The 26,471-nt window shown below is 47.1% G+C and overlaps 1 protein-coding gene across 1 annotated transcript; it reads right to left on the bottom strand.

The window, feature by feature from the left end:
- Positions 1 to 5,294: 5,294 nt before the first annotated feature.
- On the bottom strand, positions 5,295 to 25,273 carry SERPINA6 (serpin family A member 6). The gene is made up of 5 exons (XM_054567083.1): positions 25,167 to 25,273; positions 17,130 to 17,742; positions 10,466 to 10,736; positions 7,613 to 7,760; positions 5,295 to 6,084 (listed from the first exon to the last, which is right to left on the bottom strand). The coding sequence occupies exons 2-5, from the start codon at positions 17,722 to 17,724 to the stop codon at positions 5,884 to 5,886; spliced, it is 1,215 nt and encodes a 404-aa protein (XP_054423058.1). The 5' UTR covers positions 17,725 to 17,742; positions 25,167 to 25,273; the 3' UTR covers positions 5,295 to 5,883.
- Between the last annotated feature and the right edge of the window lie 1,198 nt (positions 25,274 to 26,471).

Genomic DNA, 26,471 nt, shown 5'->3' with positions numbered 1-26,471 from the left:
TATTTGTTCTTCCAAAGTGCGCTCCCTGTGGGACCGTTACTGATTAACATGCTGCTCGGAGATGGGGCGTTTCTGGAAGAGCAGAGACAGAGAGGGAGGCCTCCCATGTTTGCCGGCTGCTCCTCCAGCACCGCACGTGGAAACCCTCCATGGGAGCTTCTGTTTCTCAGCTCCAGGCACTGCCCTCGCGAGGTCCAGTTCCTGCGGGGATGGAGTCGGTTCAGGCGCTGAGCAGCGCCTGTGAAGGCAGGCCTCCCGAGTGCCCAACCCAGGGCTGGGCGCCACGGCGGTGGGGAGAGGCGGCAGAGATGACTAAGACCTGCTGCCCCCACCCCCAAGGAACTTGCAGTCAAGTGGGAGAAGCAGACAGATAAACAGCTGTGAGCAATACAAAGTCATCTCAAGGTCAACTTACTGCCACGCCCATGTCAGGAGCCAGGAATCCTCAAGTACCCAAAGTCAAGGCTGATGGAGACCCTTTAAGACAAAAATTCTCAGACCTAGTAGACTTTTCTTTTTGTAATATAAATATTTCACGTGCCCTTTACTACCCTGAAGTGAAATTTATAGTTAATATAAGGTGTCCATAACAATTTTTTTAAAAAGCGGAATACGGCTCTAACTACAATATGGAGGGGAAATAGAAGTAAAGTATAAGAAAATAATGTTTCTTTTAATACATGAACGCTCTGGCATAACTGCACTAGAAGACGCTGTGATGCCACCAGGTACGAGGCTGGTCTGAGACCTGTGTGCAGTGCGCCGCCGTTCGGTCCCACGGTCAGAATTACTCTGGCCACGTGGTTTCCTGGAGCAGTGAATCATGGCTGGTAAAATCCTCCTCCCCCCGAAAAAAACCTTCCTCTCATTTACATGGCCATTGTCTTCATAGGAAATTAAAACCTCGTGGAAAATAGTGTTTTTCTATGAAACAAAACACCCGTGGGACTGTGAGGGTCTAGGCTCAGGTAACTTATGAATGAATGGGTTTTTCACCCACATGGACCTGCTGTGGGACACCTGAGTCACGTCACTTCGTTGTGGTGGACAGTCCTGAGGGTGCCTGTGTGCCGGGCATCTCCGGCCCTCATTCACTAAATGCAAGTAACGCTCTCCAGACACCTGTGAGAGTCCGAAGCGTCCCGACAAGGTTCCAGGGTGCGCCTTGGGGCAGTGCCCGCTCTGCTGGGAAGCCCTGCCTTAAGGGGTCACAGTGCAGACAGCAGGCTGGGCGCGGGGTTCTCCGACCAGGCGGCGCGGGAGCCAGCTGTGGCCTGCCTGCCTTGTCCCCTGCAGCTGACAGGCAGCGCGGCTTCCTGCAGGCTTGGGGGCGCGTGGGCTTCACCAAGTGTCTGAGAGGAAGCAGGAGAGTGAATGCTGTGAGGCACATCAGCGGTCACTGGGGCTTCAGAGGTGACATCAAATGAATCGTGGGGCATTTGGCCTTCTGGGCGGCTCTTAAAACTGCTGCCGTTCAGAAATGGTCTGTATAAGGAAGGCAGCGAAACGCACAGGCCACAGCAAGAGGCCTCCGTCACACTCCTCTGGGCTAGCATCCCAAGTCCTCTAATTCCTAGCCGCACGGCCCGGGGCACGGAACCTAACCTGTCTGAGCTTACGTTCCCCTCTGTAAAGTAGCCAGAACTGGGCCTCTGGCGGATGAAAATCTCAGCAGCATCCAGGAAGCAGGAAGGAGATGGGCAATGCTGTTTCTAAGGACGGGCCTCCCCTCCCCCGGAAGTGTGGCTCTGAGACTCTACCGTCAACGAGGAGTCCCTACTGCTCCCAGCAGGTCAAATTCAGCCCCTACCCCTGTAGCTTACGCTCTTTCACCAGCTGTGCGACCCTGAACAAGCTCCTTGACCTCCCTCGGCCTCCGTTTCCTGCTCTGTAGAAAGGAGAGAGAGTTCCCAAGACGGAGCTGTTAGAACTGTTGTGCAGGACACAGGAGGTCGCACCTGCACAGGGTGGAACCTGGTCGGAAGAGCTAAGGAATGGTATCTGTTGTATAATTTTAGAGCCAGAATGAACCTCAGGGGTACGCCCAGACCCCGGATTTGGACGTTACAGAGGAGGAAATGCGGGTCCAGGCCCACTCTCGCCTTTCCTGCCAGTGTTGGAGCCGGGACAGAGCCCAGCCACCTGACTTCCAGTTTGCTCTCTATTTCTGCTGCTCGCACTTATTTGTGGAGAAGGATCGGGAAAGATGTGATAGGAAGGCGTCTGGTGACCTGAGTAAACTCAGAGGAGACAGTACTGTCCTTCCTGGAACTCCTTGCAGGTGGATGAAAACCACCGCAAAGGGAGCGCTCGAGGGGCTTCCAAAGCAAATCTGTCCTGGAACCTACAGGCCTGATGTCTGAAAAACAGCCGAGACCAGTTACTGCATAATTAGCTTTAGGAAGAAGTGAGGGGACCGCACTGAGATTGCATTGCGTGGATCAGAACACGAAGAGCTTGGGCAGAGAGAAAAGAACGAGCTTCTCAACTTCTCGCAACACACGCGCACGCACGTCCATGTGTACGCACGCACGCACGCACGCACGCACGCACGCACGTCTGGGGGCCAATGCCCGGCTCTTGGCCTTGCTCAGCTCCAGAGACACCTGTCAAGATGGCAGACAGACCCGTTCACTCCCCAGCCCTGCGGAGCTGATGGCCCAGGCAAGACCTTAGTTCTCAGGGCGACCTGAGAAGCGTAGTCAGGACAGTGGCCTGCGAGCAGTAAGCGCCTGCACTCCGCCCAGCCCGGCAGGCTAAATAACAGAGCTTTCCTGGCGATGGGGTTTTGCTTGGGTGGAGGCCAAAGAACCCTGGAAAAGGAGAGAAATGAGACGTTTTCCTTGGAGGGCGTAAAGAGACAAGTGCTCAGAGAGGTCAGTTAATTTGTTCAAGAACACAGAGCAGATTACTTTTTAACAATGTTGGAGGTGTGTCTTTAGGCTAAATTCCTAAAAGTGGGATTTCTGGATTAAAAAAAAAAAAAAAAAATCCCTGTCGTTTTGTTATATGCATTTGGTTGAAGTGTGGTCCGCTAAGAGGTATGTCTCAGTCCTAACTGCTGGTACCTGTGACTGTGACCGTATTTGGGAAAGGGGTCTTTGCAGATGTGGTTAAGGTAAGGACCTGAAGATAAGGTCGTCCTGGATATGGGGTGAGTCCTAACTCCAAGGACAGGTGTTCTTATGGAGGAAAGGCAGAGGGATACTTGAGACACAGAGACAGAAGACGACAGGGCCATGTGAAGACAGAGGCAGAGAGTGGAGCACGTGTTTACAAGCCCTGGAACCCCAAGGACTGCCGGCAGCGCCCCGAGCCAGGAGAGAGTCCTGTCGTGGGTTCCCTCTCAGAGCCCCCGAAGGGACGGACCCTGCAGGCAGACAACTTGGGCTCCGGCTTTTGTCCCCGAAAACTGTGAACGAATTTATTTCTGTGTTTAAAACTGCCTACTTTGTGGTAGTTTGCTCCGTCAGTCTTAGGAAACTAATACATTATATATTGCCAGATTCCCTTCCTTAGAGGAATTTTTGCATTTCCACTAGCAACGTTTGAGAATGACTGTTCCCACACAATCGATAGAAGTGTACGGCGAAACTTTCAGATTTTTGTCCATCTGATAGATAGTAAATGGTGTCTCAGTATATTTTAATTTGCTTTTTTTAATTATAAGTGAAGTTGCATATGTTTTCATATGTTTAAGAACCGTCTATTAGGGATATTTGCTCTTTATCAATATTGCAACTATATCTCTCAAGTTTTCATTTCTGTTGATTTTGCTCATCGATTTTTGACCATGCAATTCAACATATTTTTATGTAGTCAAGTTTGCCAATTCTTTCATTTCATCTGGACTTTGAGTCATGGTTAGAAAACCTTTTTCTACACCTAAATTATAGAAGGGTTTACTAGTGTTTTCTTCTAGTACTTCTAGTATTTTTTTTTCAATTTAGATCTCTGATTCTTAGTTTATTTTTGTAGTGTGAGGAATGGGTCTAATATTAGCCCTTCCCGCCCCTCCCCCATGGTTATTCGTTTGTCCCAATATTATTTACTTAAAAGTCCTTTTTGATCAAATATTAAATTTCCATCTGTACTTGAGTTTATTTTCAGAACTTTTAACCCATTTTACTGGCCTTCCTATTCATGCACCAGTTCACAGATTTAAGAATCTGTGTTATGTGCTTTAATACCTTTCTGGTCAGGCAGTCACCTGCCCTTCCCTCTCCCCTCACCCATGATATCGTTTCCTTTTCAGTGTTTGCCTGGCTAGTCTTCCATGTTTATTTTTCTATATGAATCCTGTATCATCTTGTCTACCTCCAGAAAAAAAATGGTTAGTATTTTTATTGGAATACCATTAAATGGTCAAATTAGGGAAAACTGAAATCTGGATGATGTTGAAGCATCTTGTTCAAGAATACCCTTCTATTTGTTCAAGTATCATTTTGCATCTTCAAGAAGCATTTTGTAATTTCTAAACACAGATTGTGTACATTTGTTGTTTATTTCTAAGCATTGTATCTTTTTGGTTGCTCTTGGGTTTTCTCTTACATGTCTTAACTGATCGTTATTTGTGTGCATGAAGACTGTTGTTCTTGTATGTGAATTCATTTTCCTGGTATCAGGCTGAATTTTTTTTTATTGTTTGAGTCGTTTTATCACTAATTTGCCGGGGTTAAGCAGGTATATAATATGTCATCTGAAAATAAGGGTTTTCCTTCATGTTTTCCAGTTCTACACCTCTGCTTTCTCCTTCTAATTGCATTGTCTGATACCTCCAACACTATGTAAAATGGAAGTAGACATAGTGAGCAGCCTTGTCTTACTCTTGACATTAGTTAGAATGCATTTAGTGTCTTTTTACTAAGATGATGGCTTTAGGATTCGGGTTCATATATACATGGTATAAATAGTATATTTAAGGAAGTATCCTTCAGTTCTTATTTTCCAAGATATATGCCCTATCCACCCATCCATCCATTTATCTATCATAATATCTATTTATATGTGTCTTTGCCAGTCAGTCAATGTGGTTCTTTATCTGATTTAATAGTCTTTGCCCTTAGCGAGGAGGGTAACGCAGCTTCCTCTAGTAGTGTTGCTCTAGCACCCTCTACTGACATCAGGCCCAGCAGGCAACGCAACAATGTTTAAAAGGTCCGGATTTCATTTTTGCAGAACAGCTATGAAGGGTGGGTTTGAAGTTGAGAAACAATAAACTGGTAACTTTTTCTGCTTTAAGCAGTTGTTATATTTTAAAGAAATTTAAAAATATTTTATATTAATTCACATGTGTATTTACCATTTGCAGTACTCTTCATTCTTCCATATAGGTCCAAATTTTCATCTAGAATCATCTTTTTTTCTGCTTAAAGTACTACTTAAACATTTTTTTTTCATGAAAGTGATACAGTTTCTCAGCTTTTGTTTGTCTTGGAAAAATGTTTATTTTTGCCTTTGTTTTTGAAGGCTTGTTTTTTGCTTTCCTTTTTTTTTTCTTTTTGAAAGATATGACATTTTTTGCCTAGCGCTTTAAAAATGTCTTCCTGTTGTACTTTGGCTTACCTGATTTCTTCTTTTTAAAGTTTTTATTCAGAAATAAATTCAAACATTTTAAAAATTTTTCAAAAATAATAGTGTTTTATATATCCTTCACCCAGCTTCCACATATTATTATGTAACTATAGTACAAATGATCAAAAACAGAGATTACATTGGTACTATATTATATGGATATTATTCACATATTGTCAGTTGTCCCACCTTTCTCCTTCAACATACTGTCATCGGTTGCAATGCAAGTTTACAGAGAAGAACCAGGAGAAGCCTGGGGGGACTCTTCCACCCCACACATCCCTTCTGTGGGGCCCCTGGTGCCTAAAGTCAGACTGTGCTGTCTCTCTTGGGATTCACAACCTTGACCAGGAAAAGGCTGCTCCATGTGAAGTTGTCAAAGACCATGGCAATGAAGGGCCGGTTGAAGTATATGGTAAGAGGCTCAGACGTAACGTTTCTGGCGACTCCAGTGGGGGCAGCTGCCCTCACACCCTTCTCGCGGAGTTGCAGCACGGCCTTGTGGACCACCTGTTGGGATGGACCAAAGGTGGTGGCTGAGCACCTACTGTGTGCTGTCCCCACCTTGTTGCTTGGGCTCCTCCCACCCTTGGCTTTATGGATGGTGAAGCTGAGATTCAGAGGTCGCTTTTTGGCTCCTTCTCTTAGTGGCAGCCCCAGGACTACAGCGGAGAACTGTCCCCCAGCAGAATGCGGGTGGCACCTAGACTTCCTCCTTGGGGGGCAGGCAGGTGGAACCCACCACAGGCAAGTTTAATGGCCTCGTTGCCCTGGCTGGACCTTATTGGGTCCTGGGCTGGTAGTAGAGGGAGCTCTTGCTCCCCTCTCACTCCGCTAGGTAAATCCTGGGGGTCAATTTATGTAAAGTGCTTGCGCTTACTCTGTATGGAAAAGGATAATCCCTGTTTGTTTGTGAACAAAATTAGAAGGAACTTTGAAACTGGCAAAATGCTTGAGTGGCTTGTATCAAAAGCCTCCAATGGGTAAGAATTGGCTAATTTAAGAACCACATCCGGCCCTGGCTGGTGTGGCTCAGTGCACAGAACACCAGGCTGCAAACCAAAGGGTCACTGGTTTGATTCCCAGTCAAGGCACATGCCTGGGTTGTGGTCCAGGTCCCCAGTAGGGGGCGCACGAGAGGCAACCACACATTTATGTTTCTTTCCTTCTCTTTCTTCCTCCTTTCCCCTGTCTAAAAATAAATAAACAAAATCTTTAAAAAGAAGAGAACCACATCTAATGGAGCAGGGACGATGGAGCAGGGACTCTCGTTGACTGCACAGCAAGGAATTGGGGGGCTTGAGTGGCTCTGTACATAGGCACGTGGCTAGGAAGACGCTGAGCGGGGACAGGAACCATAGCAGTGTGTCTTCGGAAGTGAGGTTTTGAGTGGAGCAGACCCTGGGTCAAACATCAGGCTGCTGTTTTCTGGGGTGATGGTTTCTCTGAGCCAGAGATCCCTCCTCCAAGAGACTGGGATAATACCCAACGGTCAAAATCCAGGTGCTAGATGGGAGGGGCTGCTGCCGCTACAACTTCCTCCTGTCCCCTCTCTTGTTTTGTCGCCCCTAGGACTGTAAGGTCCCACGGGGACAGGGCCTAGCGTAGTTTGGGGCACATTGTAGATGTTCAATAAATATTTGCTAAATAAATGGGTGGATGAATGAATAACAGAACAAAAAGCTGATGAAGATATGAATGTAAGTGGGGAGAAGGTTCAGCGTAGTCTCGTTTGGCAGGTTCCACTTTCCCAGTTTCTTTTCGCAGGGGTCTCTCTCAGGCCTGCCTCGATGACTTTGCACAGGGCCCCCTCTGTGTGGCCTGGCGGAATGGGTGGACGCCCAGGCCGTGGCCCTCCCTTGGGGCAGCATATTTTCTTGCTGAGTCTTCACTTAGCCTGTTGTGAAACTATGGGCTTGGACAAGACCTTGGGCTCTCAGCCTGGGCCTAGGGGCCTTTGCACAGGTGGGCTCCATGTTGCTTATCATTTGTATCGTGCATTTGTGGGAAAATAAAGATAGGCTCTGGAGACACTTACCTTTGACAACTTCAGCTGGGCATCTCGGGTGATGCCTGAGAAATTGGCCTGGGTGCCGAACACGTCTCCAATGCCCATGTTCCCCAGGAGGCCCTTAAGGTCGTAGGCTCCGGAGATGGAGACCTTCGGGATGTGCAGGTCCACTTGGCTGCTCGGGGGAAGCAGGCGGGGTGAGCCTTCCCAGGGCTGGGCCTGGCCAGCCGGGCTTCCTGTGACCCCTGCAGACCCTACCTCCAAGCTGGGCACACCTCTCTGGGGACATGGGCAGGGACAGGGACAAGGCCAGATCTCCCTCTCCCTCTGCCGCGTAGGCAGCTTCCTGGCTGGGCCTCTGAATTGCCAAGTCTTTTCTTCTTAGCTCTTTTTTTGGATGCCCGTGGTACAGCTGGACCACTGGACGTTGAAGAAAAGGGTCCCTAAAGAGGTCGTGTGGTCTCCCTGCCAGAACTGGAGGAGGGGCGACGTCTGGGAGCAGGGCCGCTGGCCCCAGATGTGCCACCAATGCTTCCCCAGCCTGTGCTGGATCCTCATGGGCACGGCCAGGCCACACAGGGCAGCCGGGGCTGCCGGGCGTGGCCCCTCTGCGCAGACGCGCTGGGCTTGATTCTGTGAGGATTCCACCATCTGGAATCCCATTGGATTAAGTGGGTGGGGTTTCTAGAAAGTCAAGTGGAATCCTGCTGGGAATGTGATGCTAAACGTTTTTACCTATCAGGACATTGATTTCATTTAAATATTTCTTCCTTTCCCTACTCTGCAGAGGGAGAGAAGATGCCTGAAACCCTGAGTCTGAGGGGCGTCAGTGAAATGGCATGGGCTCCCCAGCAGGCGGGGGAGGCAGGCGGCCTCCCTGCCCGGAGCTTACACCCCCTGCAAGGCCCGTCAGCGCCAGGAGGAACTCGAAGATGCTGCTCCAGGGTCACTGAGGAGGAGTCGCAGGTGAGCAGGATGTGTAAATTCTCCTCTGCACTGGGAAATAGCAGCAGCAAGGACGGGGAACGGCGCTACCCCGCGCACCTGGCGGCCCTGCTGTGCCTCCTGTACCTCGTGTGGTCCACGCCGACCTAGCAAGTCGGTGTCGGTGTCGTCGGTGTCCAGGCTGAGAGACTGAACTCCAGAAAGGCCATGGAATTCCCCCACGCCCCCCGACTGAGAAGCAGCAGAAATGTGAAAAAACCAGGGCCGGTGGCCACCAAACCCCATCTCCTTGTCCCTGGAGAGCTGCCCACATGACAGAGCACAGTGGATGGGTAAGTGGCAGCAGAACAAGGTGACAGAGAGGAGGGAGAGAGCGCGTGAGCTCCACGCATGGGGCTCAGAGGCTTCCCGTGGGAGGGGTGTAAGCTGGGCCTGAGGGTGCCGGCCGGGCGCACTGTGGAGCACAGCAGGGGAAGCTGGGAGGGGTGGATGGGGAAGGGGTCACACCGCATGGTGGTGAGGGGCGGGAGGGTCTTTCTTCTGGGACTGGGCAAGCCCTGATCAGATGGGGTAGAGAATTATTCATGCCCAGTCACATAGGAGCCGGGACCCCCCAAAACCGCAAAATTATCTTCTGGAGGGAGGGCCCCTTGTAATACAGGCTTCCCCTGCTAGGACAGTGTTCTAGGAATCCACTTGTACCAGTGCACCAGCTGGCGTTGTTGCGAGAGGCTGCGTTTGGTTTCAGTGAATTTTTTTTTTTTTTAAGACTCTTTCAAGGCATTTGCCCATTTCATGATGGGTGATTTACGAGTGCACCTGCCCACCCTGCACTGAGCGTTCGGCGATTTTTGACCAAAAATGGCATGACCCCCAGGCCCTACCCTTCCTGTTCAGCCAATTTCGCCCCCAAGTGATTTTGTTTGTTTGTTTGTTCCCCTGATGAAAAAGCTCCTCAAAGGGAAAAGTTTTGCTGACGTGGAAGATGTGAAACAAAAAAATGGCAGAAGCATTAAAAGGCATCGAAATCAATGAGTTCAAAAGCTGTTTTGAGCAGTGGAAAAAAAAAATGTCTTGATAGGTATATTGCATCAAATGGAGAGTACTTTGAAGGTGAATGACGTTGAAACATGTAAGGATAAGTACACAAATTTTATAAATAAATTCTGGGGTTTTTTGGGTCCATCCCTTGTATGAGAGCAAAAGTTGCAATATTTTACCTTGCATGTTTATTTTAAAAGGCATTTAGAATAAAATGATATGTGCTATTGATTAATTGTAAGATAAAGTAATTTAGTTAAGAGATTATTTTGGTATAAAGAGAAAGATCATGTGCCTCGTTTGCAATATGTTAGGGTCCAGAATTCGTTAAGAGTTGTGGAGTGTTATCAGCACCTGGTGGCAGGGTCCCTTTGTGGGGGTCACTCTCTTTCTCCTTATTCATTTATTACCTACTTTATGTCCTGATTTTTTTTTAACTTATCTACTGATGGACTGAAGAAGAGTTAGATCCCCTGAGTGGCGTAAGAGTCATTCATAGGCTTTACCTTGAATGGAGTCTCTCGGGCATTCTTAACAGTGCACGGTTTCAGGTAAGCGAGAGAACAAAGTGGATGCGTCGGGGGCTGGGCGATTGGTGAGCTCAGTTTAAGGAAATGATGCAAAAAAATGTGCTAACACAGAGGGCGGCAATTAACCTGCCAGGGACCTCCCTTTTTGGAATGCCCCGAAGTACCTCAGTGTCAGTCGACAGGTAAATAAATAAGTGTGACTTCTAGGTCAGAGAACCTCATGGCCTTTGGGGACCAGCAGACAGGAAAACAACGTGCCTGGGAGGGTGAGTCTGGGACAGAGGGCGCCCAGGCGCCCCTTCCCACCCGCCCGCCCTCTGGAAGCGCACCCACTGCAGGAGTGCACGTGGCTGGCGGGGTTTACCTGCTGACCAGGGCTTCGGACCACCTCTGGACGGTATCACGGCTCAGCGCGTTGATGATGGTGTCTATCTCCCCCTTGTGTGGGAGGATGAAGAACGCCGTCTCGTTGCCCGTGTAGTCCAGCTGCACCAGCTGGCAGGGGAGCACCGAGTCGTTAAGGTACTTGATCTTGCTTGACTGGAACATCATGGGCACCTTCACCAGGGTCGTTTCGTTCACGTAGAAGTTCTCCTCCCTGGTGCTGTTCAGGTCGAAGGGGTGTACCCAGGTGCCTGGGAACAGGAGGGAGAGAGGGGGCAGGAGATACGCGGGGTGAGCGCGGGAGTTTGGGGGCAGCTGAGCGCCAGGGGTAGCCGCCAAGCAAGTCACAGAGCAGCCTCCCTCGCCCTGGAAGGTCCCCACCAGTCCTCTCAAGTTTCCTGATAAAAATGGGAAATCCCCAGAGGTTTAAGGCCTCTTCCATCTTCTAGCCTTGTGATGAATTCAGAATTAACTCCGTTTCTGAGGTTGGCCCCTAAAAACGGAAGGAGGGCGTGGACGAGAGTATGCTGGCCCTTGGATTTGGGGGTTCAGTGAACCAGACTCTGCCTTGTTGTCCCCACCTGGAGCAGATCCTGGATTGGAGGACTGTGGAAGAGGTGCTGGATCTCAGGCTGAAAATTTAAGATCAGGGTTGGGGGAGGTTTAGAGAAAAAGGCCATCCACTTCACCCCCACCCCTTGACATCCTGGCCTTTGAAGCTTAGCAGGCAGCCTGGCTGCGCCATCGATGGCGCCCGCTCTCCTGCCGGAGGCTCCGGACCTCCCCTGTGGCCCTGAGGGCTACCCCACTGTTTCCGGAGGCGGAGTCAGGGAGAGAAGATTCCTTCAAGGTCACAAGGTCCCACCCAGAGCTGGGCTCAGATCACTTCCACCACGTTCCACGAAGTCATCACACAGCCTGTTTGCTTGCCCTCTGGCGGGGAGCTCAGTACCTTCACAAATGGGACTTTCCACTACTGGGCAGCTCTAATGGGAAGAACATTGCTCCTGAGACGGAGCCGAAGCCTGCCTGATGGTGACGCCCGCCTGCGGAGCCTCTCCAGCCTTTCTGAGCATGGTCCAGGTGGCTCGGAGTCTCCTCGCAGCCGGCAGGCCTTTGGGTATTTAAAGACACGGGTTGAGACTCACAAGGGCTCTAGGGTCAGTCTCCCTGGGTCTGGAGATGACCGAGGACCCTGAGTCCAGTGGGCCCGTAGTCAACAGGGAGCGGCTGGAGGCTGCAGGGATAAGAGCTGTGGGTGCTGAGTCTGGTGTCCTGGCTGCCCTTGACCTTGAGCCCAGAAGCTCTGGTGAGGTCACTGTCCCCTAGTGAGGTTGCCTGAAGGTGGCCAGAGCATAGCTCGGGGTAGATCCTTCTCCATCCCATTGCCTGCGGGAATCTGTGGATCAGCGAGGCCAGAACTCTGTCCTGAGCCAGCCTCAGCACCCCTGGAAGGGCTGCTAATGGAGACAAGGAGGAGAGGCTGGCGGCGGCGTGGAAATGAGCTCCCTAAGCGCAGCCCGGAGACCCCGGACCTGCTCCTGGTCCATCCCTAACAACTGAGTGTGACTTTGCAGCCTGACTGTCTTACAGCAAGTGAGATGATTCGACAGCTCTCAAAACATCCTCCGAAGGAAGCCCGGAGTCCTCAGAACTGAAGGGGCTGGTGTTTTGTGGCTAACTTGTCCAATTCACAGCAAAAAGAATGTGCATTAAATATTTTTTTAGTGCTAAGTTTTCATTCTTAGAGGTTTACTGTCTGTTTTTTGCTATGTATTTCTTTTCTAGAAGCAAGCGTAACATACCCAGTTTGGCACAAAACAACATGCAGGATGGGGCCTAAGCTCCACTTTAAGGGATTTCTTCTTGGAAATCTTTAGGCCAGGAGATCTCACGGTAGAGCAACTTAAAAACTAATGGGAGGAAATCAGAGAGAGCAGGGATGAGTCCCCTGCAAAGTCTTTCAACAATATTTTAAGTTGTTTTCCAAAAAAGAGCAGTCAAGCTAGTTCGGTAAGTAAGGAACATACAGGGACCCTTCACACACCCTAAGATCAGTGATGACAGCTATGCCTCTCGTCACGTATGTCATCCCGGCTTGCTGGAAACGTTTCAGGGTCTCCCCCAGCTTAAACGGGGCTTGCCAGGTAGTTCTGCTACATCACAGAAAACCTGTATACGGCGAGCAGCCCACACCCCGTCAGCGTCCTGGCCTGCGTTCAGATGTTCAGAGCCTCTCGGATTTTACTAACAGGAACTAGTGTTCCCTACCAGCTTGGACCCGTGGTGGCTGGGAGCACCCTGGGGAATTGTGAGGGAGAAGCCCCTGCCCAGTGGGCTGTGCCGTGCCAGCGCCTGTCCTGCCAGCCCCGTCTCAGGCCCAGGAGGTCCTCTCCGCACTTGCGTTTGCTGCGCTTCCCTGCAGGGTGGTGTTGCCAGAACCTCAACGCAGCTGCGATTGAGCCCTGTCCACGTGTCAAGCATTGTGCGAAGGCACTGGGGCCACCAGAGAGGTGCAGGTGCCATGCGTGCGAGTGTGACTCTAGTGGGAGGGATGGCCTGTGGAGTGTGTGGGAGCATCTCTAGGCAGGTGTTCCCAGAGCTGCGGGCCTCCTACCACCAGCTGTAAAGGGTGCTGCCTTTCCTGTGGACCCTCAAAGACCCTAGGTCGTCGAAGCAATCTTGTTTTTTAAAAATATTTATTTATTTTTAGAGAGAGCAGAAGGGAGGGGGAGAGAGAGAGGGAGAAGAACATTGATTGATTGCCTCTTGTGTGTGACCCAGTGAAGGACCAAACCCGCATCCCAGGCATGTGCCCTGACCAGGAATCAAACCAGAAACCTTTTGCTTTGCAGGACAGCGCCCAATCAACGGAGCCACACCCATCAGTGCAGCCAAAGTAATCTTCAGAAAGAAGAATGAAGTTGGATGTATAACACTTCCTGATTTCAAACTATATTATAAAGCTGTAGTAATCTAAACAGTATGCTACTGGCATAAGAACAGACACATAGACCAAAGAAACAGAACTGAAAGCCTAGAAATAAAGCCTCACATATATGGTCAACTAATATTTGGCAAGGGAGCCAAGAATAACCAGAAGGATAATCTCTTCAATAAGTGGTGCTGGGAAAACTAGCTATTCATATGCCCAAAAATGAAACTGGACACCTATTTTATACCACTCACAAAACTTAACTCAAAATGGATTAAGAACTTAAAAATAATATCCCAAATCATAAAACTCCTAGAAGGAAACATAGGAAAAAAGAAGCTTTTTGACAGTGGTCCTTGTGATGATTTTTAAGATACGATACCAAAAGTATAAGCAACAAAAGAAAAATAATGGACTGGGACCACATCAAACTAAAAAGCTTCTGCACAGTAAAAGATACAGTTAACAAAATGAAAAGGCAACCTATAGGAAGGAAGGAAGGATTTGCAAACCATAGATTGGATAAGGGGTTAGTACCCAGGTTATATAAAGGGTTCATGCTATGCAAGAGCAAAAAAAAACAAAGCCAAAAAAACAAAACCAATAAAACCAACCCTCAAACAATCCAATTAAAAATGGACAGGGGACTTGAATCAATATTTTTCCAAAGAAAATATAAAAATGTCTAACAGGTATTTGAAAAGGTGTTCAACATTACTAAGCATTAGGTGAATGCAAATTAAAACCACAATGAGCTATCACCTCACACTGTTAGAATGGCTATTATAAAAAAGACGAGATCGGATCTGGCAAGGGTGTGGAGAAAACGCAACCACTGTGCACTGTTGGTGGGACTGTGAATTAGCACAGCCATTATGGGAAACAGCATGAAGTTCCCTCAAAAATTAAAAATGCAACTACCTTATGATCCAGCAATCCCTCTTCTGGGTATACACTTGCAGATGATGAAATCACTGTCTTCTAGGGCTACCTGCACCCGCATGTTCATCACAGCCTTATTCACAGTAGCCAAGATATGGAAACGACCTAAGGGTTTATCGACCGATGAATGGATAAAGAATATGTGGTAGGTGTACACAACGGAATGTTATCCAGCTATAAAGAGAAGGAAATCCTGGCATTGGAGACAATATGGATGAAACTCGAGGGCATTATGTTAAGTGAACTAAGTCGGACAGAAAAAGACCAGTACTGTATGATCTCATGTATACACACATGGAACCTAAAAATACTGAGCTCACAGAAACAGAGAGTAGAATGGTTCCCAGGGCAGCGGGTTGGGAGAAGCGGGTGGAGAGAGCCGGGAGGAATAAACTTCCAATTGTAAGATGAGTAAGTTCTGGGGATCTGATGTACAGCACGGTGATGCCAGGTAGCAACACTGCGTTAAATATGCTTGAAAGCTGCTAAGAATGAAGGTCTTAAAAATTCTCAGCACACAGTCCACACACACACAAAGGTAACTATGTGAGGTGAGGGAATTGTTAAACACCCTTATTTTCGTCATCATCTCACAACATATACATGTAACAAATCATCACATTGTATACCTTAAACTTCCACAATGTTATAAGTCAATTATATCTCAGTAAAGTCGGGGACAAAAAGAATGCTGCCTTTGCTGGGCAGCTGTCACCTCGCCATCCTGCAAGGAGGGAGGGCTGGCCCTGGGGAACGGGCGGAGGGCCCAGAGGCAGGAGGAGGGTTACTGAGGTGCCAAGGCCATCCAGGGGCAGAGAGCTGGCGGAGGGAAGTGGGGGAAGCTGGGGAGAAGGAAAACGGGTGCATGAGGGACACGTGGGGGTCATGGTTTCGATGATCTTTAATGTTGATGGACATGTGTTAAGCATTGTAATTCTTTTTTTCCTGTTTCATCAGCACTTCTTTTAATATAACTGCTTAACTGAAACTTAACCACTTGGGTCTGAGTGGTTACAAGTTCTAACAAGAAGATTGTTAAAATGAGGTGTGTGAAAACTTCAGAGAGTGTGTTTGAGGAACAAGGATTTGCCCAAGGGAATCATGGAAAGCTTCATGGAGGAGGTGACTTTTGAGCCAAGATTTGAAAGATGGGAAGAAGTTTTAGGCAGTTGGACAACTTGAGGTAGGGCTTAGGGGACCAAATGGACATGGGCTTGCGGCAGGAAGAATGGTTGCTCAAAGATGCCCATGTTCTAATCCCTGGAACCTGTGAGTATGTTATGTTGTATAGCAAGAGGAAATTAAGGTTGCTTGTCAGCTAACCTTGAGATGAGGAGATTACTCTGGATTATCCAGGGGGGCCCCGTGAAAGCCCAAGGGTCCTTAAAAATCGAAGAGAAAGGCAGGAAGGTCAGAGTCAGAAAGGAGATGTGATGACAGGAACAGAGGCAGGGGTAGTGCGTTGGCTTTGCAGAGGGGAGGGACCGTGAGCCAAGGGCAGGTAACAAGTTCGAGAAGCTGGAAAAGGCAAGCAACAAATTCTTCCTTAGAGCCTTAGACCTCCAGAAGAGACATGCCTTACTAACGCCTTGACTTTAATCCAGTGTGACTGATTTTGGACTTCCGACCTTTGGAATTGTAATATAATAAATACGCATTGTTTTAAGCCACCAAAATTGCAGTAATTTGTTACAGCAGCAATAGGGAACTCGCGCAGGGCTTCTATGGGGACAGCCACGCTCAAGGACATGAAAGGAATTTGGTGTGGTTGGACGTTGTGCATGTGTGTGTGTGCAGGGAGAATATTGACACAAGGCTGCAGAGGACAGAGAAGCAGGTGACTTTGGGCCAAGGTATCTCAACCTTGGGACCATAACCATTTGGGGACAGGTATCATTATGGGGTTTGGCTTGTGCATTTTAGGGTGTTTAGCAGCATCCCTGGATTCTACCCAATAGATGCCACTCCAGTAGGTGCCAGTAGCACACCCTGCCTTCCCTACCCGACCCCACCCCTAGTTGTGACAACCGCCAATGTCTCTAGACATTGCCAAATACCCCTGAGGGTGGATGGGGGTTGAGAACTAAGGAGCTTAGATTTTTCTTCTCAAGGACAATATATCCCCAAGTTGTCTGATGGTTAAAATGATTAGGGGAGGGTGCTTTGTTAAAAATACAAATCCTAGGACTTTCCTGTGGAGGTTTTGCTTTAGTAGATCTGGGGTGGGTTCTGGAATCTATACTTTTAACAAGTCCCTCTGGTGATTTGTATGATGGCTACTTTCAAAAACCTGTTCCAAATGGGTGGACTGAAGTTTGGCAAGCATGGAACCTGGTCAGAGCTGGCTGTGAGCATTTGGGAAATGTTTCTACGACAGCGTAGGGGCAATCTGAGAGTTCCTGAGGTCTGTCTGGTTCTAGACCATATTTCCTGTCCCCAGCCCCGTGCCCGGTTCCCAGCCAGGACTCAGCCAATGTCTGTAGACTGAGAGGCAGCCAGACTGTTCATGGTTACATGTTTGGGCCTCAGGCCAACCCGTAAGTGCTTGGGCAGGCCACTCAACTCTTCTGGTTGTTATTTTGATCTTTTGTAAGATTATATAATTCCACCTTCCTAATAGGCTTATGGTGAAGATGGAGACTCACAGGCTGCATGTGCTTTGTAAAACAAAAGGCTTTGCCCAAGAGCATGCTCTGGGTTTTGATAGCTCTTACTACTCTTGGCAATGGTAGATGGAGTCCTGTCAGAATGGGATGGGTAGTGCTACCTTTGAGGAAGATGTAGTTGACCAGGATAAGCATGGCAGGGCTATCCAACTCCGAGATCAAGTCCACGATTTTCCCTTGTGTCTTATTCTTGATATAGTCATTGATTTGCTTACTGGCTTTGGCCCAGTCCTGGTCTATAGCCAAGGTGTCCAACTCATAGTAAAGCTTGGCATCTGCTGAGAATGACTCTAGAAGCTCCAGGCTCTGGTTGAGGAACAAGGCATTGCCCATGATGGTGTCTGACTCACTGAAGAGGCGACGGAGGTACTGGAAGCTCTGGTGGATCTCGGCCTCGGACTTCTCAATGAGGTTGAAGCCCAGACCTTGGAGAAGCTGGGCCCTTGTGGTGCCACGGGCACCCAGAGAAAGCATAGCCAAGGCCATGGAAATGCTCACGGGAGAGATGAAGATGTTCTTGCCAGGAGCTGAGGCCACTAGGTGCTTATACAGGCCAAAGGCAAAGTCAACATTGTTTGAAGCCAGGTTCCGGTGCTGGCTCCTTGTGTTCACGTCAGCATTGGGGTCCTCAGCCTGGACAGTCAAGAGGCCACTGGTGGACAGCCACAGGAGACAAGTGCACAGGGAGAGCAGCATTGTTCAGGATGGCTAGGCCTGCAAAATCAGAAATGCTCATTAGATTATGTGGGGCATCCAACGCGTTGGGGCATGGTGGGTCAGTAGGCAGAAGACCCCATTCAAGCCCCAGTTTCTTCCTCTACATTGGCTGCTGTGACCTGGGGCCAGTGAGGACTCTGGGCCTCAATTTTCTCATCTGAAAGTGTAAATTATACCTGCTATGATTTATCAAGTATCTACCAGGTGCCCAACATCAACCTAGGTATTGTGTCTATATTTTCTCATCTACCCCTCCCCCCAAACAAACTCATAAAGTAGATAATTATTCTGATTTTAGGTAGGCACAGAGGCTCAGGAAGCTTACACATAAGCCCAATCAATATATTTAAAGTATTGAAAGAAAAAGATAGTCAACCAAGAATTCTACATCGGGCAAAACTGTCCTTTGACAATGAGGGAGAAATGAAGACATTCCAGATAAACAAAAGCTGAGGGAATTCATTACCACTAGACCCCCCCTGCAAGAAATGCTAAAGGGAGTCCTTCTGATTGACATGAAAGGACACTAGAGAGTCAACAGAATCTTTATAAAGAAAAATAGATCTCTGGTAAACGTAACTATATGAGCAATTATAAAAACTAGTATAGTATTATTGTAATTTTGGCTTATAACTCCCTTTTTTATTTTCTATATGATTTTAAAAACCAAAGCATAAAAACCAATTATTTATGTTTTCAGATGTACAATTAATAAAGAGGTAATTCATGACTTAAATGATTTGGGGGAAGAAGCTATATAAGAACAGAGAGTGTTTTGTATGAGAGTGTTATAACTTTATGATGTTAAATGTAATTTTTCTGGTACTCATAAACAAAATAGCTATAGAATATACACAAAAGGAAGTGAGAAGGGAATTAAAGTGTTTCACTGCAAAATCAATAAACTAAACACAAAGTAAGACAGTAATACAGGAAATAAGGGGGTAAGTTGTAAGACGTACAGAAAACAAATAGGAAAATGGCAAAATTATGTTTCTCCTTATTAGTAATTATTTTAATGTAAATGGATAAAGTTCTTCAATCAAAAGACAAATTAGCAGAATGGGTGTAAAAAGGATGATCCAATTATATGCTGACTTCAGCAGACTAATTTTTTATCCAAAGACAAAAATATTAAAATGAAAGAGTGGAAAAAGTATCCCTTACAAATAGTCACCAAAAGGGAGTGGTGGTGAGGTAGCGGAAAGAAGGAAACAATGAATATTAGAACACAGATAAATAAAGTAGAGAATAGAAAAACTAGATAAAAATCAATGAAACCAAAACTATAATATATCTAATCAATAAGCTAATATAGCAATATATAATAATAATCTTCAAGAAAGTTAACAAAATCAACAACTTTTTAGCTAGACTGAGTAAGAAAAACAGAAGGAAGTCTCAGTTACTAAAATCAGAAATGACAGTAGGGACATTACTACCAATTCTATAGAAATAGAGATAATTATAAGAGTATTACAGAAAATTACACATCAAAAAATTAGATAACCTAGATGAAATGAAAACAATTCTACACACACAAAACATACCAAGACTGAATCACAACAAAATAGAAAATCTGAATAGACCAAAAGAAGTTAGAAAATAGAATCAGTAATTGAAAACCTCCCAACAAAGAAAAAGCCCAGGACCACATAGCTTCATAGTTGAATTCTACCAAACACTGAAAGAATTCACACAAATTCTCTTCAAACTTAAAAAAAAATTGGAAGAGATGGGAATACTTTCTAACTCATTTATTGCCCTGTTACCAAAGCCAGATAAAGACATTATAAGAAAACTATAAAATCCTCAACAAAATAATAGCAAATAGAATTCAGCAGCATAGTAAAAGGATTACACATCATGACCAAATGGTGTTTAATCCTGGAATGCAAGGATGGTTTCACATACGAAAATCAGTGTAGTGTAATTACACTATAAGAATGAAGAAAAACCCACATGATAGTGCAAAAACTATCCCTCATACAAAAATCAATTTAGTGTAATTACATTATCAGAATGAAGAAAAAATCCACATGACAAAAACACTCAACAGACCAGGAATAGAAGGAAAGTATCTCAACATAAGAAAGACTATATGAAAAGTCCACATCTAACATTATATACGATGGTGAGAGACTGAAAGCTTTTCATCTAAGATTTGGAACAAGACAGGATACCTGCTTTTGCCTCTTCTATTTAACATAGTCCTGCAAGTTCTAGTCAGGGCAGTTAGGCAAGCAAAAGAAATAAAAGGCATTCAAATTGGAAAGGAAGAAGTAAAATTACCTCTGCCTACCATACTAGGTAATCTTCTATGCAGAAAACCCTACAGATTCCACAAAACACCTGTTAGAATGAATAAGTTCAACAAAGTAGCAGGATACAAAATCAACACATATAGATCAGTTCAGCTCCCATATAGTAACAATGAACAATCTTAAAAGGAGATTAAGAAAATTTCACAGTAGCATCAAAAAGAATAAAATACTTAGGAATTAACATAAATAAGGAGGTGAAAGACTAATGCAATGAAAACTAAAGAAAAATTGCTGAAAGAAATTGAAGGTACAAATAAATGGAAAGACATCCTGTGTTTATGGATTGGAGGACTTAATATCTTTGAGATGCCAATACTACCTGAAGAGATCTACAGACTCAGTGCAATCCTTATCAAAACTCCAATGAGGTATTTTGCAGAAACGGAAAAATCCATCCTAAAATTCCTATAGTGTCCCAAGGGACTATAATGAATAATAGAAATAGTCTAGAAAGAAGAACAAAGTTGGAGATTCATCCTTCCTGATATCTGAATTTACTATAAAACTGCAATAGTCAAAACAGTGTGGTACTGGCATAAAGCAGACATATAGAGACGAATAGAATAGAACAGAAAGGCCCTTGCATGTATGGTCAAATGATTTTTGACAAGGGTACCAACACCATTCCATGGGGAAAGGACTTTTCAACAAATGTTTTTGAAAAACTGGATATCTACATGTAAAAGAGTGAAGTTAGATTTTTAGACTTTATACCATAATACAAAAATTAACCCAAAATGAATCAAAGACTTAAATGTGAGAGGTAAGTAAAACTCAGAAGAAAACCCAGAGGAAATGCTTCATGACATTGGATTTGGCAATGGTTTCTTGGGTATGATACCAAAGATATAAGCAACAAAAGAAAAACTGAATAAATTGAGCTTCACCAAAATAAAAAAAAAATTCTTGTTCACTAAAGGATACTATCAAAAGAGTAAAAAGGCAACCCACAAAATGGGAGAAAATATTTACAAGTCACATATCTGATAAAGGATTAATATCAGAATATATGAAGAACTAAAACCTCAAGTACAAAACTGCAAGAAAAACCCAACTCAATTCAGAAAATGGGCAAAGGACTTGCATAGACATTTCTTCATAGAAGATATACAAATGGCCAATAAGCATGTGCAAAGTTGCTCAACATCAATAATCATTAGGAAAATGCCAATCAAAACCACAATGAGATACCATTCATACCTATTAAGAGGGCCATTATAAAAAGCAAAAAAAAAAAAAAAAACAAAACAAAAAACCAACAAACCCCAAAACCCCCAAACGAACAAAAAAACCACTCAACAGAAAACAATTGTTGGCATGGATGTGAAGAAGCTGAAAACCCTGTGCATTGCTGTGGGGAGGTTAATGGTGCAGTTGTGTGGAAAAGAATATGGCAGTTCCTCACATAATCAAACATAGAATTATTTGATCCAACAATAACAATTTCACTTCTGAGTATGTGCACAAAAGAATCAGAAACAGAGACTCAAACAGATATTTGTATGCACCAATATTCATAGCTGCATTAAAGCGAAAAAATGGAAACAACCCCAAAATCTATCAGTGGATCAATGGATAAACAAAATGTGGTTATATAAGGAAAACACTTCTTTGTTTTTCCTTTACTCTCACACTACTACCACACTTCGCGCCTGACACCAGATGGTGTGGATTTTCCACACATTAGCCAATTGTCTGACACCAGCCAGGTGCACTACCATTTACTCAGTTACGACACTGTCTACCTGGAGATAGTGTCAGACCTTACAAGGGAAGGCATCAGTCCCACAGATTGCCTCCCTTTCTGTTCAGAGGCCGATGCCAAGTCTGAGACAGCCACCTGTACTACTGACTGGCTGTGTATCAGAGCTCCCATGACCCCCTCGTTGGGTTCAATAATTTTCTAGAGTGGCGCACAGAACACAGGGGAACACTCGTTTATGTTTACCAGCTTATTAAAGGATATAATAACACACAAAAAACAATCAGATGAAGAGGTTAATACAAGGGTGCGGTCCAGAAGGGTCGCAAGCACAGGAGCTCCTGTTTCTACGGAGCTGAGGAGCACCACCCTCTCAGCATGTACGTGTGTTTGCTAACCTAGAAGCTCTTTGAGCCCCATACTTTCGGGATTTGTGTGGAGGCTTTATCACACAGGCAGGATCGATGGTTAACCCAATCTCCAGCCTGAGAGGATGAGAGTGGACTGAAAGTTCCAAGCTTCTAACCATGTGCTGACCTTTGTGGTGACGAGCTCCCATCCTGACGTCCTCCAGGAGCCCACCAAAAGTCATGACATTCGAACAGAACGCACTGCTATCACGGAAGAAATTCCAAGGGATTTAGGAGCTCTGGTCAAAGACCAAATGCTAGAACAAAAGATGCTCCGAGTGCTCGCATCACTTGGGGACTTAACAAGGGTTTTAGGAGCTCTGTGCCAGGACCTGGAGGCAGGGAGCATATATTATCTTTCTATTATTTCACAGTGTTATATACACATGGCTTAGTAGTATTCTGCCTTAAAAAGGAAGGAAATTCTGACACACTACAACGTGGATGAACCGTGAAAACGTTCTGCTAACTGACATAACCCAGTTACCAAAAACACTTGGATCATTTCACTCATGTGAGGGGCCTAGAGCAGTCAAACTCATAGAAACAGCAAGTAGAATAGTGGCTAACAGAGGCTGGGCTGGGGGAAGGGAAGTTCATGTTTAATGCCGACAGAGTTTCAGTTTGGGGAGAAGAAAAAGTTCTGGGGACGGCCGTAGCAATGGTTGCACGGCAATGTGAAGGTTCTTAATGCCTCTGGACTGGATATTCAAAGATGGTTTAAATGATCAATTGTTTGTCTATTTTATCACAATAAAAAAAATTCAGGAAAAAATTAAAATGTCTGGTGAGAGCCGTTGAAAAAAATGCAGCCAAGGTCAGCATCACTCAGTGGACGTTCTGCCTGTGGACCGGTGGTCCCAAGCCGTGTGCTTTATGGAGCCCCCGACACCCCCATAAAGAAGGGATGCTCGTCGGAGAAGCAGGCCCCCCTGCGCCGGCCCACCTGTGGGAACGGCCATTCGGGGAGGGGCTGGGAGCCGCGGTGAGATCAGTGCCCCCAGGAGAACGTCGCACTTCTGTGTGGGGCCCCTGGTGTGCTCCCGGAGGTCCCGCTGCCCTTCCCCCACCGCGCCAGGGGCCGACCTCCCTCTGGGCTCCCTGTGTCCTTCTGTGGTGTCTCCCTCTGCATTGTTAACAACCCTGCTGCCCTGCCTCCCCACCCCGCACCCGTCCCTCCTCCCCTCTCTGCAGCTGCCTGGCTTTATAGACGGTCCTGTAATTTTCCTGGGTTACATGGCAGACTAGGATGGACGAGAGTCCTGGTGCTACTCTTTATGAACTAGGTGGTATGGGTGGACTGTTTAAACCCTGCCTCAGTTTCCTCAGGATAAACTAGATAATAATACCTATCCCATGAGACCTTGCTCATGGGACCTGATTTTTGGTGTTTGTCTCCTCTTCTCCCATCTGAGTACACAGCCCACATTTGGGACTCGTCATCTTTCCCACGATTAGTGGTCCCCTCCTCCCTGGGCACCTTGTCTCCTTCTCGGCACCCCCCAACCCCACCTTCCTCTGGAAGCCAGAGGCTTCTTCTGAAGCTTAAGCTGATGCGCAGACTCCTGCTGAAAAGCTCCGCTGCTCCCGGAAAGGGTTGATCTACACTAAGGTGGCCCAGGGTGCCTCATGACTTCCTCCCTGGCGGCAGCTCCCAGCCTCAAATGTGGCCCCTCGAAGTTTCAACCACAGCACGCTGGCTGGCCATCTCGCCCAGAACATACCAGACTTTTGTCCCTCTGCTGGGGTCAGGGCAGGGAAGGTTGTTTCAGATCTCCAGTGTCTGTGGAGCCAGCTCTGGCCTGGGAGCTGTGCCCTGTTGCCCCATGTGGCTTTGCTCTGTAGGTCCATCTTCTCCCTGCCTTGTCTGGCTCCCTCTTGCCCTTTGGTACGCAGGTCCCAGATCACCTTCTCTGGAAAGCCCTTCCTCTGTGCTTCTCTCTGTCACTGCCCTATCACGCTGCAGTGAAATCTTTGCCTTAGCCCCGGTCACTGTCGTACCTGTCTGGGAGCCCCTCCTGGGCAAGGACCCCACGCAGCGCATAGCCTGGCACGGGGTGGGCGTGCCCCACATACGGCCGCTTCTCGCTTCCCTTCTCCCCCTGATGTCTCACATTCCCCACTGCACCCCTCGGTGTTGTTCCTCTCAGAGGGGGATTAAAACACGAAAGGTGGCTGGGAATGTCAGTCACAGCTGTTGTCAGTGTTTCCTTATGTGACCTCACTTAAGGTGTCACCCTGGGCCCGTTGTACAGATGAGAAAGCAGGCCCAGGGAGGTAGAGCTGAGATTCCAAGCTGCGTGGCCTGGCTTCAGAGCCGCGACAGGCCGTACTGCCTTCTCTGTAGAAGGGAACATGATGCGTGGAAGGGCTCGGAAAGTGCAGGATGTCGGGGTTATTCATGCATTTCAAGTATGTCCTTGTTCCTCATTTCTGAACTGACCTACGCAGTAAACACCCACTGCGCTCTTGATTTTCACAAACGCCCTGTGGGCTGGGCACAGTCCTGGGTGCTCTGCACCTCCGAACGTGAGGTGGGAAGCGGAGAGGTCTGTTTGATCTGCAGTGTCCTTGCCCCAGGTCACCGAGCCGGGAGGTGCGACCAACTCCACAGAACGCACAGCCTGTGCTGTGCCCGCCGGGCACCCTCTCCCCCTGACCCTGTGTTCCCCTGCGGGACGCTGCCTGTGCCAGCCTGTAGACTCTGCCTCTAGGGTGCGTAGGCTGTTTGGCTTAGGAGCATCGGTCAAGAGACAGAGGGTAAGGGCTCCTGGCTCAGTGCCAACGCCTGCAAGGCAGGAGGCCAGGGGAAATCAAATCTCCTGTGGGCAGACAAGCGGACTCTGGGAAGCCTGCCCCAGGGTTGCCTCCTATCCCTGCTGGCTGTTCAATACCCTAATTAAAAAATCAAATAAGCAAGTCATGGTCATTGTGCTCTGGAGGGCTGGCAGGAGCGGGGATGGAATGTTGTCAGGTGGTACTCACGGTCTGCAGAGAGCTCAGGCTGCAGCTGCTGGCTGGGCCCTGCTGTCCTGCGTCTCCGAATGTGTACAGTAAGCTGCAGGACAGCTGCTGCTAAATCTTGTTTGCCAGCTCCCTTGCTGGTTAATGGTTAGAGGGGGGCCAGTGTTCTTCATTGCCAGTGGTGGTCTCCGCCCCCCAGCCATCAACCAATAGGAGTCTCTTCCAGGAAATTTGAGTACTTACAGCAGTGCCCCAAGTTAAGTTCAATTCCCTAAAGTTTTATTTTTTTTAATACCAAAATGTGGCTGGTATTGCATCAGTGTTTGTGCAGCTGCTACAGGAAGCACAGGTGCCCCTATTTAGCGTGATGCATAACACCTGCAAAGAAGCAGGTGCTAAGCTCAGGCTGGGTATGGGTCTGGCATAGTCTTGTCTTCAAGGGACCTCAGTCTGGTAAGAGAGGCGAACATGGAGTAAGAGCAGCCAGGTGCTTCCCATGGCTCATCTCATTTGGTTTCCGCAATGACTCTATGAGTGTTACTGTTGCCACTTTTCTTTAGGTGAGGAAACTGAGGCACATGGAGATTATATGAGCTACCCTTGAGACTCAAATCCAAGAGGATGCAGCTCTGAAATGTAGCACTTTCCCTCTTCCCTGCATTTTAGTTCATCGGTTCTCTTTCGATTGCAGTGACAGAGACCAAACATAAACTGCTTTAAAACAAAAAGAGAATATTTATTGGGTCTTTTGAGTGAGTTTTGAAAGAGGGAGAGGGCTTCAGGCCCGGTTGGATCTAGGGGTCCCAACTTCATTATCAGATCTCTTGGTCTCTCTTTTAAAAAAATACTTTCTTCTACTTTCCTCTCTCTCTGTGGTGGGGACAAAGGTCGCTACTTCAACTCCAGGTTACTTAGTTCTAACTAGTTGTGTTGCAACCGATCAAGGCCAGACAGGTTCATGGGATTCATGCATATGGAAGAGTATTCATGGAGCCACTGGGATGGGATGTCTGCCATGCCTCTATTCGAGGGAGCCACACAGGCCACAAGCCTGTGTCTATGTCTGCGGGACCCCCCCCCAGTGAGAAGCCCCTACCTCCTGAAGGCCAGCCTCAGGGCAAAATTCTTAGGTAACATGGCATGAGCTGCGCATGCAAGCCCACTTCATGTTATGGGAACCGTTTCTCAGACCCAGACTCAAGGCTGTGAGTCCCAGTCTCAGGCCGTGAGAACACTCCTTTATCAGACCCCTTCAAGGCTGTGAGAAACTGCTTCTCTTAGCGACCCACACAGCTGGGTGAGGAAGCCAGGCTGCTTTCCCCTACC

The sequence above is a fragment of the Pteronotus mesoamericanus genome, unplaced genomic scaffold (assembly GCF_021234165.1).
Source record: "Pteronotus mesoamericanus isolate MK-2021 breed Mesoamerican mustached bat unplaced genomic scaffold, CSHL_Meso_final contig_182, whole genome shotgun sequence".
NCBI lineage: Eukaryota > Metazoa > Chordata > Mammalia > Chiroptera > Mormoopidae > Pteronotus > Pteronotus mesoamericanus.
This window is presented reverse-complemented; position numbering and strand designations above follow the sequence as displayed.